We start from the raw sequence: 12,858 nt of genomic DNA on the forward strand, positions 1-12,858 counted from the left end.
ATTCAGTTTATCCCTTGGCATGTCGAATTTATTTGACTAAGAAACTAGTACTAGTACTTCTACTAAGAAACTAGTAGAAGTGGTTTACATGTGTTACTGGTTCGTACCTTTAAAAGAAAGCAAGTGCAAGCGACAACGCTCTCATGTGTTTAAAAGTAAATAAAGGGTAGACTGTAAGTTTCCTTTGAAGCATCCTCAGACAAAATGCCCGTAATAATAATTTTCTAAATCAGCTCCGGAGAAATCCACTGAGGACTCCCCGCGCGAAACCTTTTACGCATATCCAACACTGACAAAATAATAATAATAATAATAATAATAATAATAATAATAATTGCTAGGTTAAACAACAGAAATATGAAAACTACGAAACCACCTTTTGTAATGTTTATTTATGCTCTGATGCACTTACAATACTTAAATATAGACAAACGGAATGCTGCATTGATAGAATCAGTCCAGTACTTCAAGTATTGTTTAATAATTTTCCTTACTTCAGATAAAAGTACATTCTTTGTCTCAAATCAAAAAATTATTGTAATCAAACAATGTGTGTGTGTGTGTGTGTGTGTGTGTGTGTGTGTGTGTTTTGTTTGATTACAAATAATATATTTCTATCAGAACATGATACATTCAAAATTTTCTAGCAGTTAATTCAGTCGAAGAGACAAAGAATTCCTGTTGATACAGTTTTAAAGGAATTATTACACAACTATATCAAACACATTACAGTATATTGAACACTTGTGATCTTTGTATGTATTAATCCAGTCCAGATTTTCTCGCATAAGAAAAAAATCACTATACATTTTGGGCATCAGAAATGATGTATAGAGGTCAACAGTAGATGTATGATCACAAATTACTCACAAAATGCTAACAAATCTGACAAACTAAGCGACCTCAAGCAGAGCAACATAATAAAGATAACAGAATCTTCAAATCATCCTCATAGATCTAACAAAAAAAGTAATGGGCTTTTAAAAATGCTCGCTGACTAGTTTTGAAAACACAGCTTTCTATAGTTAAAATCTATCAATGAGCTAAACGTAAATAGGCAATTCTATCTGCCATGATATACAAAATCACAGATCACTTTCTTTTTCACTGGGTAAAATACAGGACGGAAATACACCCATGGATGCACATTACATAGAAGTGCTGTATTGCAGACAGCAAAGCTAAATATTGGTTAAAGCAAGGCATGCACACACACACACAACTAATGTAGTGAGAGATTATCTGGTTTAAAATGTACCTCTAAGCAAAAGAAAAAAATCCACTTCACTGAGCAAATTGCTATAGTTTTTCATCCTTTCAAGAAATTATACAGATAAAAATCTTTGGACAATGACCCACTTTTCTAGCTTAAAAGACAAAGAGGGTGTTTTTGGTAAAAAGTTTAATGAAACTACAGTTAAATGGACCTAATAGGGCCTTAGATAAAGAAAAAACTATGTAACTTCTTGAAAAAGGAATGGCAGAGAAATTGGTGCAAAGGAAAAAAAGTTGTCTACCAATTCAAACAATATTAGCTCCATTTCTTTGCTTACTAAAATACCAATATATGCACACTACACAAATCAAATTTACAAAATTCCAGTTTTACAACTGTAAATATTAGAATAATATACAACAATTTGGAAAGCCCAAACCGTCATGTTATATATATATATCATTAACATCAACATAGGGGTATGTGAATTACAACGAAATTGATTACACTGACAATAAATAATCTTGTAGAATTGGTTTGTACCTTATGCACATCCTAGGGATAAAATCCTCCAGTGCACAAAAATAAATAAATAAATAAATAAATAAATAAATAAATAAATAAATAAATAAATAATAATAAAAAGAGATACACACATCTGACAAAACAAGAATCCAACTATTACATAGGAAACACTGATAATTATGCCAGTACAGTATGGCTAAATTGAAACAGCATCAAACTCAAATGGGGATAAGCTTATACATAACCATCAATCACAGTACTCAGACTATATATCTGTACATAACATTCAAAAAGAGAGTAATCTGCAATTCCCAGCTGTAGACACTAAATTTAAAATCAGACACTTTATCTAACAGGCTATCTTAACAGGTGTTTTAAATATGACAAAAGCATGTGGTATAGATGCAATTTTGAAGCCAAATTACTAGAGGGTAGTTGGTTTAAAGAAAATGGTATAAAAGTATACACAAACACAGCTGTTTTATCCAAATGATATTTTAAATATCTAAATATTGACCTGAATATTAATTTGATCATTATAAATTCCAGATATACAACTGTAAACATAAATGAAGGAGAAAAAAACTATATACTCCATGATTCTCATATAAGAAGAATAAGAAAGACTTCTTAACACTACCAAACTTTCCACTCAATAGTGCCAATGGAAAAAAATCTCAATACTAGCATCATACAGTGATATGTGAGCCTGCTCATCTTTTTCACAAGTTTATAGTCATTGCTTTTTCTTCACAAGATAAATGTGGGGGAAAGTCACATTCACCTCTTCTGTCACAACCAAAGATAGCCAAACAGCAATGGTATATGATTATTGACACTAGTCTATGTCCCCCCATTATAAGCATAGTCTGCCTTATTGTGCATGATCAGTTTATCATCAACAAAGTAATAGCTGTCAGAGCGAGTTTCATATGGGTTGTCAATCATCTCTTTCACTGAAAAACAACAAATTAGCAGAGTTAATAAAATCAAAATACAATTTACTTTCACTAAAATCTCCTCTCTCACAAGAAACAATAACAACAACAACAATAATAATAAAAATAAAACAAAGAAAAAAATTAATAAGAAAAAGAAAGAAAAGCAAAACAAACCACCAGAACTAAAACCTTATTAAGTGTGAGTGATGTCATTTGCCACATTAGGTGTCAAGCCATCCAATGATATGACTGCTCAGTTCCATTATTTACTTCCTGTTATTCATATTATTGACCCTTCTATGGAAAATCCTAAGAAGTGACCAATAACAACTAGGCTACCTGTCTAACTTTCCAAAATATTTGCAAAACATGCTTTTGTCATTATTTTACAAAATAACATACCTTACAAAACATCATAAAGTAGTAGTTCCGAAAGATTGCGAAATGATCATAAAATGTGGGGGAAAATACCCAAGTGACTCCTTCTATAGTATGGTAAAAACACCAACAATATATACTTAATTGTTATGTTCAAATTATAAGGAAAATGAAAATCAGCAGGCAGATGTTTTGGGCATAAGTTCTGGCTGTCCACAGAAGCTTTCTCCATATCATATAAGGAAGTTCAATTTTTAGGAAGCACCATTGACTGGAAAGTGCTCTAGGGATGGCCTAAGGCCTTCACTTCATGTACCAACAAGAAAACAACCAAGCTCATAACTTTCTGAAAAAGGCCAATGAATTGACAAATTTTACCCAATGTTTTTCTGAACATAGTGTTTGTGCAAAAAAGGAGGAAGAGATTTCACATGGTAGTGTGAAACAGAGAAGATACTTACTTTCATCAGGGGTAAGCTGAGGAAATTCGTATATATGCTCTACTGTATTCTTGCTATTTGGAATGCAAAATCCGAACTCGAAATCAAAGCTTTTCAGTAAGCGTTCACGGAAATAATGCCTCTCTATCATGCGGAATTTGCTGACAGGTTTGTCACCAACAGTGAATTCAACGCTGGAAAACAAAATGTATCAAATGATTAAAACATCTTAAAGAAAATAAATACCTAAATTTTGAAAGAAAAAAGAATGCAAAATTTCAGCACCCAAATATCACTTTAACCTCAATAATTAAACAAGCTTCAACTAGAGGATCAGAGAGATGAAACTGCCTCCATTATTGTACCACCAGCTGGAGTAAGTGCATTCGTATGGAAAACAAAAAAAAAAAGGGGGGGGGGGGCACCAACTCCAGTGTTGTGCTCTACAAAATGCAAAAAACAAGAGGTTTCTAGCATGTATGGTTTCAAAATTAGAGACTTTTCAATTTCGGCATCTAATGGCTGGATTGACCCCAAACTCATGAAGATTAAAGATGACCATAAGTGTAAAACCTACCCATTATATTATGGGTTAGGTCTGAGTGGTTTGTAAAAATCATCACAAATAATTTTTTTTTTTGCAAAAAAATCCCATTTTATAGAAATAATGGCCTATTTAACCTTGAGATAAAGGTCAAAGACCAAATCAAAGGGCATATTTGAAATCTCCATACGACTTTCAGATAGCTATCAGTAGAAAATTTCCCCATAATTCCTTCGGTTTGGGAGATATTTAGCATTTAATTTTGCAAATTTTCCACAAGGGTGCATTGTGATGAGTGCCACACCCAGACCTGTGCACTGACAAAGCCCAAAATTCACTTGGGATGAGACGAGACTATGTGTGACCTAAATCCAAGAGATGGGTACACTGACCCTTGTAGTCTAGAAGGAGAAGCGGTAATGGCCAAATGGTGGCAGATATGGCGGAGCTGGCAGACGAGACCAGTTGGAATAAAACCACGTGTACCGCCAGCGCTGTGTTGGTGGTACAATAACTATATATGTGTCAATCTTTATATTTTAACTCTAAATGTCACCAATATTTCATATAAGTCATACATACAATTACTCCATTAAATATAGTTTAAATGGCTGAAAGTCACACATAAAGCAAAGGATATGCTGCACTTACGTTGCCCCTACAGTCCGTAGCTTCAGGAAATTTGGTGTGAACTGGTACCTTACAAAACGCCCAGCGTTGGGATCAACCTCATCTGTATCAATGTCATGCTCTTCATCTGTTTCTGAAAAATATTCATAGTGAAAACGTGATCACCTCTTCATTTCACTTTCAAATTCTCAATTTTTACATGCTGGGTCTAAATTTGATACGAATTTAATCTTATTCAATGATCACAAGGGCAATTAACCATTTTGTTGTGTAATTTCTTTTTTTTTATTGTTCTTTGTTTCTTGTTAAACATGTATTAAATACACTCATGAAAGGTCATCACTAGTGTCTATTAGATAAAATCAAAAGAGAATTTCAAGTTTTATGATTTCAGTCATCTAAATACAGTTCATGTTCAGTGAAAACCTCAGGAGTAAACATGCTCAGATTCTTTATCAATAGTTGTACAGCAATTAACTAAACTAACATGTATAAATCAAGCAATCCACATACACATCCTTTTATTTTATTTCAAATAACTATCAAAAAGAAAATGAAGAGTCCCCAATGATAAGAACCACCAAGATAAGAATGAACAAATTATGAGTCAATTCATGTCCTGATGAAGAAATGAAGTCATTCCACAAATCAATATTCATATTGACGTTTATTGATATTCAAATTGTGGCAATCATTCTATAAGTAGCTGGACAATGTTGCTTCTAATGTCAGTGCACTGAGTATCTCCAGTATAAATGCTTAAAAACACCTATCATGGTGTAAAAACTTGCTCATCATTAAGTCACAGGCAACATAAGACAGTATGGTACAGGAGAAGGTAACTTACCTGATGGTGGAGGCTTTGCCACTTCAAAAAGAACAGTAGAAGTGTCCATGTCTCTCAGTTTAAACCGTGTGAAATCAATATTGAATACGTTGGCCTCTGGTGGGCATAAGTAATCTATAATAAAAAGAAATATATTTGCCTTAAATACAAATGCTATAAATTCCCAGGGAGGATGATTATTATAAATGATACAGCTGACAAAGTTTTAGAATAAATTAACATTTGGTAAAGAGAAAATTATTCAACCTTTCTGAATTTACTAAATTCCCATTAAATATCATAAGAATAAGCTTCAGGCATCTGAAAATAATAACTAATATAAACTGAAAAAAGGTCACCACATGGTTCAAGGTCACAGTATGGTTCAAGTGCAAGGTCACCATATGGTACTAGTGCACTTTTCAGAAAAATTTATTAAACTGTTTTATAACAGCTGTTTGTTTCTAATATGTAACATTAACATGCTGTATTAGCATTAATGTCTTTGCACGTGAGGCAGTTAATGTTTATTTCACATTCCACAAACTGAAGAGCAGGCTAAATGTTGTGACACTGTCATGTTTATTGATGGCTAATGTATGTTGTTTGATTTTTGTGAATAATTATCTTACAAACCCGTGTACTTATATAACATAAATGACTACTACTGATGCAACATGTGTAGTAATTAATAGATTGTTTGCAACACTATCACAGTAGGATAGTTGGATTTGTTAACTAGACTTTATCATATGCAGTACCAAAAAGCCATGGGACTGTTACATGATCCCATGAGTGCATTGTAATAGTATATTTGTTTGCTGCATGTGAGCAATTTTAAAGTGTACAAACCTTTGCGACAGTGACTTGTGAGCATACAAGTAGCACATAAGGAAGGACTGACAGTGGACTGGGAACACATCTTACAATAAGATAGCTAAATATTTCAAAATACTCACAGGGACACAGCACTTATCTACTGAACGAGAGACACACTACAAAGAGGATTTTTTGCCGTTTTGGAGCAGATAACGATGAAACTGTTCTTTCAAAACGTCTACAAACTTAAGTTCAGAATTAAACAGCACAGGGCACTTGACAAATGTTAAAGGTGTATGTTATTTGTATGTTATATATTTGTAATATATTTTATAAGCAGCCGTTTTCAGTGGTTGTGTTTTTATGTTCAGCTGATTGGTCTGTGACAATGTGCACTAAGGTTTGTCCATAATAAACTGCAAAACATAAAGATAAACCCATAATACTAAAGACAATACAGAAGCAGTCACATAATCTTAAAAGTGCATTCCCAGAGGTTTAGGGTGCATTCCCAGAGATTTAGATCGATCCAGAGATTTAAATTAACCTAACTCCCTGGGGGTTCACGCTAAATTGCAATCAGCCAAGCGCGCACCATACTAGTAGTTAATTACCCCCTTACAGCTTTTAGTAGGCGGGACAGACGCTTAAGCCGGCTAAGCCGACAGTAATCTAGTGAGACTCCCCACAGGGAAAATGTATGTGAATAGGGTCTAAGATTGATCCACCCAGATTGACCTAACTCCCTGGGGGTTCACACTAAATTGCAGTCAGCCGAGCATGCACAACAGTTAATTACCCCCTTACAGCTTTTAGTAGACGGGAAAGACGCTTAAGCGTGCTAAGCATACAGTAATCTAGTGAGATTCCCCACAGGGATAGATCGATCTAAAATCTGTGGGAATGGGATCTAAGACTTTAAATCCCATGCAAAGTACCTTACTTGTTGGCACACAGAAAATCTACTTATCACTCGGAGTTAAATGATCAATAGTTACTTCACAAAAAAAAAAAAAAAAAAAAAAAAAATGCAGCATTTAGCATTTTATCCGACTGTTTACCCTTTATTGGAAAATGAAATGACAATTAAATTATTGAGCAACGATCTGATCAATAAGTCTGCCCAAGTTTTAACCTAAATGTTAATATTTTAAGTGTGAGTCTTTGTCTAGAAATTGATCATGGCCAATGAATTTACTGACATATTCTGAGAAAGGATTTAACCAATGGAGCCTTTTAGATTTATATTACTCCCTTAATTGCAGCTGCCTGCACTACTGAATATGAAGAGCAAGAATGATTTCAAAAGAGGCACGGTTTCTTTCCAAAGTGTATCATCCATTACTAGTTGAAATACAACAGTATCAGCATAAATCAAACCTATCAATCCATCTGCACTAACTCAAGAAACCACCTAGAGCAAAATCTATGTACACAACTGTTACCCAAAGAAGCTAATGAGGTAACTTCTATTCCACATACAAAAAAAGAAGTTCATTTAGTTGAATAACTCGACAAGATATGCATGGAATCTGATAATCATGAAGAAAAAGAATCAATACTTTTTCTTCAAAGGATGCCCCAACTGTAGCACAATGGTAGCATCCATGGATCAGGATGATGGCATTGTGACCAGATAAATTTCACAACCATATATACACTCCTTTTTTTACAAGAAATTTGAACAACTACGTACTGTACAAGTCAAATGATATAAAGATATTAAACATTCAGTGGTAGTTGTTTGAAAATGATGCTGCATCACTTTAAAAAAGCAGATATCTCTCTTCAAAGGAATCCTATTCATCTCTATAACAGTCACCCAGAAAAAAAAATGCTTGCTGTATTTAAAGATATATATATATATATATATATATATATATATATATATATATATATATATATATATATATATATATATATACTAGTATCTGAACCAAGCAGGAATTCTCAGTAATGCATAAAAACCATTTCTATTAGTTTCTTAAAGCTAAGAAGTTGTAAAGATATATAACTTCTTGTTAAAGCTGACATGCCAAGGGATAAACCAAATTAATCACCTTAAGTTAAAAAAGAGATTTAACAGCCGGCTATCCACTAGTAGCTCACATGACCCGATATTTTCCCAAATATTAGACAGGACCTCGTTTTCAAAATGGACCTGCTGCTCTAAGAAAATTATGGCAGGAGACGTGAGCATGGAGAGGGGTAAAAATGACACATAAATTCAATGGCTTATAGAGTTTTGCTTTAATAAACTTTGCAGAGTGATATAGTATACCCTTTATTTCCATTTTATACACCTTAGGAATATTCATGTATTGATCTCACGGAGTATTATCTGTTTTATGATCTTACTGATAACAATTGGTCTCATATCTTGAATTTATGTCATAGTTAAATGCATAATACTTGATTTCTAATGTTATTTCTTTACGATTTGATGTACATTCGATGAAATGCTTTGTGAATTGACCTTGTGCCTGGTCCTGCACATGCTTGATTGTACATACATGTATGTGCATCATACTCATGTGTGTGCAGGGGGGGGGGGAGTTAATTTTCTGTAACTGTAAAAGATATAAAATGTAAACTAACTATTAGCACATATAACTTTAACAGTATAAACTGGTGATAAATAACCTAAATATGGATTAGATTTATTTAACATTTTTATACTTGCGTTGATTGGGGGTATTCAATACAGTGGCTTAAAGACTTCATTGTAATATATTATTACTATTATTTATTTCAGTGTGTGTGTGTGTGTGTGTGTGTGTGTGTGTGTGTGTGTAAAAAGTGGTAGTAAAAGAACTGCAAAATTTCCCTGTATGTCATTTTAAATCTGTACAGGAGGAGGATTTTTTCATAGTTTTGTAACATTATATGCTATTAAAAATTCATATTTTACTAGGCTTAGACAACATGAATGGTTCTAGGATATGAATTAATTTGCCATGCCTTTATCTGCAACCCTCATGACAGTAGCACCCATCAATTTCAAATGCTGTGCACACAAAGCACCATGACACAACCTCTAACAAACTATTAATCAAGGATATTTTATGACCTGTGCTGTTGCTAATGCTAATTGTTATTGTATCAATACAATGAAGTTTGGGTTTTAACTACTTAAAAGTTGTTCCAGTAGGTCTGTACAGTTAAACAATATATTAAAAAACATACAGTTATATAAAACAATTAATACATATTATGTTTAACATGCAATTTTTTTTTAATATTTAAGGCACTAAAATCTACTTAATTAGAAATAGAACGTGTCACTTCAAATGCATCAAAGATGGACTAGAATGTGACCACTAGTAATAAGTTAAAAAATTTTGAAAATTAATTAAAATTAATTAATATTATATGTTAAACTGAAGAGTTGACCTTCAAATAAAAGAAATATATTTTGAACTGCAATGTGAACGTGTACTGATATAGATACATGTATTTATACCAATAACTCTTTGTTATGAAAATAAAAAACCTACCATACAGTAATGTACCAAACAGTTTGACAAAGATTAATTACTGACTTTGAAATTATTTTGGTCATATTGATTAAAATACAGCAATGAAAACCTCTGAAAAAATTGGATTGTTTAGGCCATCTGCTAAAATGTCCATCTTACCAGAAGCATTGCATTTTACCCAAAGCGCCATGCAAGATAAGCCACAATTTATGCTTAACATGTGTTTCAAACACTTTTTACCCTCCTTTTTAAATCTTATTTTGCTGTGTAAAATCTTTACTAACATATCTTGCGATTCAAAGAAAAGACGTCATAATATTTATCTATTTATTTCTCCCAACTACGATCATTTTCATGATGCACTTCACCATACATAAGACGGGAGACGAGGGACACTTTTTTCCTGAGACAGGTGCTGTGAACAGTGCCCATTCACTTATATTTGAAACCGGTAGCGTAAGTGGAGACATGGCAGACACTCTGGGACTTTAGTAGTCCTTCAGACTAGCTGTACATAAAAAAAAATACTGGTCATACCAAACTTTTGCTGGTCCTTACACATTTTTATCACAATTTTCCCTACATATTTAAGACTGCTAGGCAAAAAGGCCATTTTTTTGCACCAATTGACCCCAAACCATGAGCATCATAACAAATCTACCAAGTTTTGGTGTGATACAACTGTGGATTAAATCAAGACACTTCTGGCTTGATGGATACACACAGTGCTGTAGATGGAAAAATTCTGTTGGCTTTTCAGTATTTTGCATTTTAAATAGGTGTTTAACTAAGCCAAAGACTTGAGAATCCCCACATCCTGGTGGATGCACTAGTTTTTTGTACACCTACATCTTTATCCTTCATGCAGACATTCATATAATGTAAATAGGAATGCTAATGCATGAATTTTGCGCTAGTCTTGGCATTTGCTTCTGTGAGAATTACAGACATCAGTACTATTATATAATGATAATCCTACTCAGAGAGGGGTAGAGTGACCTTGTTCAGCGATTGCAAAATATAGGACTAATATGATTTAATATATTTCACTGCAGACTGCACATACCCCCTGCACAAGTAAAAGAGGCAATCCTGGGCTAAGCATGATTCACATAGAGCTCATTCCCATTGAAAATGATGGTCTACATAAATCGATCTAACTAGGTGGGGACTTAAATAAAATGAAATCAGTTAAACAAATTAACAAACCTCCTCCTGGCATTAAGTAGAACACAGAAAAACTGGTAATTATACAAGCACTTCGTATTTTGGAGACAGGAATAGGCGTGTTAATCTGTTAAAGTGACTGCATTTAGTAAGAGTCCCAGCGGAATTGGATCTATCTATGATATGAAAACCGATAGTTCCATTGGGAATGAGCCCAAATCTCATTTGCTGTCTGATATTAGTCCTACATGTGTGATATACCTGTTATCCCAAAAGGGTCAATATGCACAAACACAAGCTTCATCAAGTCAAAAGATAATATTCCTTTAGAAATATAAATTCACGTCAAGGATGTGGAGAGTATATTTAATATTGAATCTTCGTATTTGGGCATGAAAAAAATCAGAACAAAAAATCCTAATTCTGACAATGACGTAAAACCATTGTATGTGTTTTAAAAGACAAAAGTATGTACAGTCATTCTTGACGTCTAGCAATTATGCTGCTGTGAAATCGCACACCTGTTGCTGACTGCCACTGACGCACTTCTGAATGTGACAATTACATCAGGGACTGTTTCGCTCCTAGAAGCAAACTCTAGAATGATCAAGTGGGCCAAGCAACTCTTGAACAATCACGTGGGCCAACCAATACTTTTTACACAATTTTGTACACAATAGTTTGTTTCCTGGGGGGTGAAAAAACTCCCATCTTGATTTGATCTACTTTGTGTATTCAGATGTCAGTTAATGGCAGTCTTCAATCGGTCAATGATTTCTTGGTGGCACAACTGGTAGACAAGCAGATCAACTAAACCTTATTTACAGACTGTCAATGGAATACTTGGTATGTTTTTCAGCAGTGTGCCACTTGAAAAGGTGAGAGGTAAGCTAAAAAAAAATTTTGAAAGCCCCCAGTGGATGCACTTGATGGCCACCATTTTATAGTTATGTGCACCTTTATCTTTCATTAAATAGCAAATATCAAAACACGTAAATAAGAATTCTAACGCATGAATTGTCAAGCTAGTGTCATGACCTGAAACTGTGAAAGTGATAGGCTGAATACTGAAATAAATAAATAAATGAATAAAACGATTGGTACATTCACAATGAAAGTTAAGTTAACAATTTCAAAATATTAAGCCAAATTGTTGGGATAAACTTACTGTCGGTGCCTTTTGTTAACCTAAGGACGTCATCTGCGGTAATATCTTTCTTCTTCAATAACTCTTCCTCCGTCAACGCATCCTTCTTTGCCTTTACTTGCCGTGCTAAAAACCCTCCACCTTTCTTTTTACCAGAATTCGCACTCTTTGCGCTCATTTTGAAAATATTGATACCTTTTCTGAAGTTCTTATAGAATGGATATATGGTCTAATTCATTCAGTATAAACAAGGATATCTATAAAGAAACGACTAGTTACGGTGTCAAGCAACCAATCACCTTCCCCAAGCTTTTTTTCCAATATGGCCGACCAAATGGAATGCTGGGATTGTTGTGTTTGCTGTGCTCTGCTTGAAATTTATTAGACGAAAAAGCACCCAACTGAAGCAATTTAATCAAGTTTAGCCAAAAGCATTCACCGAATATTCGAGCTTTTTTCTTTAGTCGGAGACGGCTTTCTACCAGTACTTTGGTACTCTACATTACTAGTTTCAGAATTTCAGTGTCTGAGTGCCCATGATGAAATGTTAATCCTTAGACCTAGGCCTATAATATAATGTTTATAATAAATGTTGAAAATGCATTACTCTACCTTTCCTATTTTTGGCACACCGAAAAAAAAAATTATAAATCTTAGTTTTAAGTAAAAAAAAATGTCATGCCAGCCTATGTAACTTCTGACAGGTGCCAGTTTTTGGTAGTTTTCAGTTTTTGACATCTTGACTT

The 12,858-nt window shown here is 33.8% G+C and overlaps 1 protein-coding gene across 1 annotated transcript; it reads right to left on the reverse strand.

Annotated features, from left to right (window-relative positions):
* Nucleotides 1-373: 373 nt before the first annotated feature.
* On the reverse strand, nt 374-12,448 carry LOC106179993 (protein unc-119 homolog B). The gene is made up of 5 exons (XM_013563831.2): nt 12,134-12,448; nt 5,522-5,635; nt 4,696-4,807; nt 3,522-3,694; nt 374-2,697 (listed from the first exon to the last, which is right to left on the reverse strand). Exons 1-5 carry the CDS (start codon nt 12,288-12,290, stop codon nt 2,585-2,587), a joined length of 669 nt encoding a protein of 222 aa, XP_013419285.1. The 5' UTR covers nt 12,291-12,448; the 3' UTR covers nt 374-2,584.
* Nucleotides 12,449-12,858: the final 410 nt, after the last annotated feature.

The sequence above is a fragment of the Lingula anatina genome, chromosome 1 (assembly GCF_051362555.1).
Source record: "Lingula anatina isolate TDL-2025a chromosome 1, LinAna3.0, whole genome shotgun sequence".
Taxonomy (NCBI): Eukaryota; Metazoa; Brachiopoda; class Lingulata; order Lingulida; family Lingulidae; genus Lingula; species Lingula anatina.

Excerpts from the sequence above, each read along its gene's own strand:
- LOC106179993 (XM_013563831.2), bottom strand. The coding sequence starts at position 12,290 with ATGAGCGCAAAGAGTGCGAATTCTGGTAAAAAGAAAGGTGGAGGGTTT. Across the intron at positions 4,808-5,521 it reads GGCAAAGCCTCCACCATCAG|AAACAGATGAAGAGCATGAC; the intron begins GTAAGTTACCTT and ends AATATTTTTCAG. Across the intron at positions 2,698-3,521 it reads TCAGCTTACCCCTGATGAAA|TGAAAGAGATGATTGACAAC; the intron begins GTAAGTATCTTC and ends GTTGTTTTTCAG.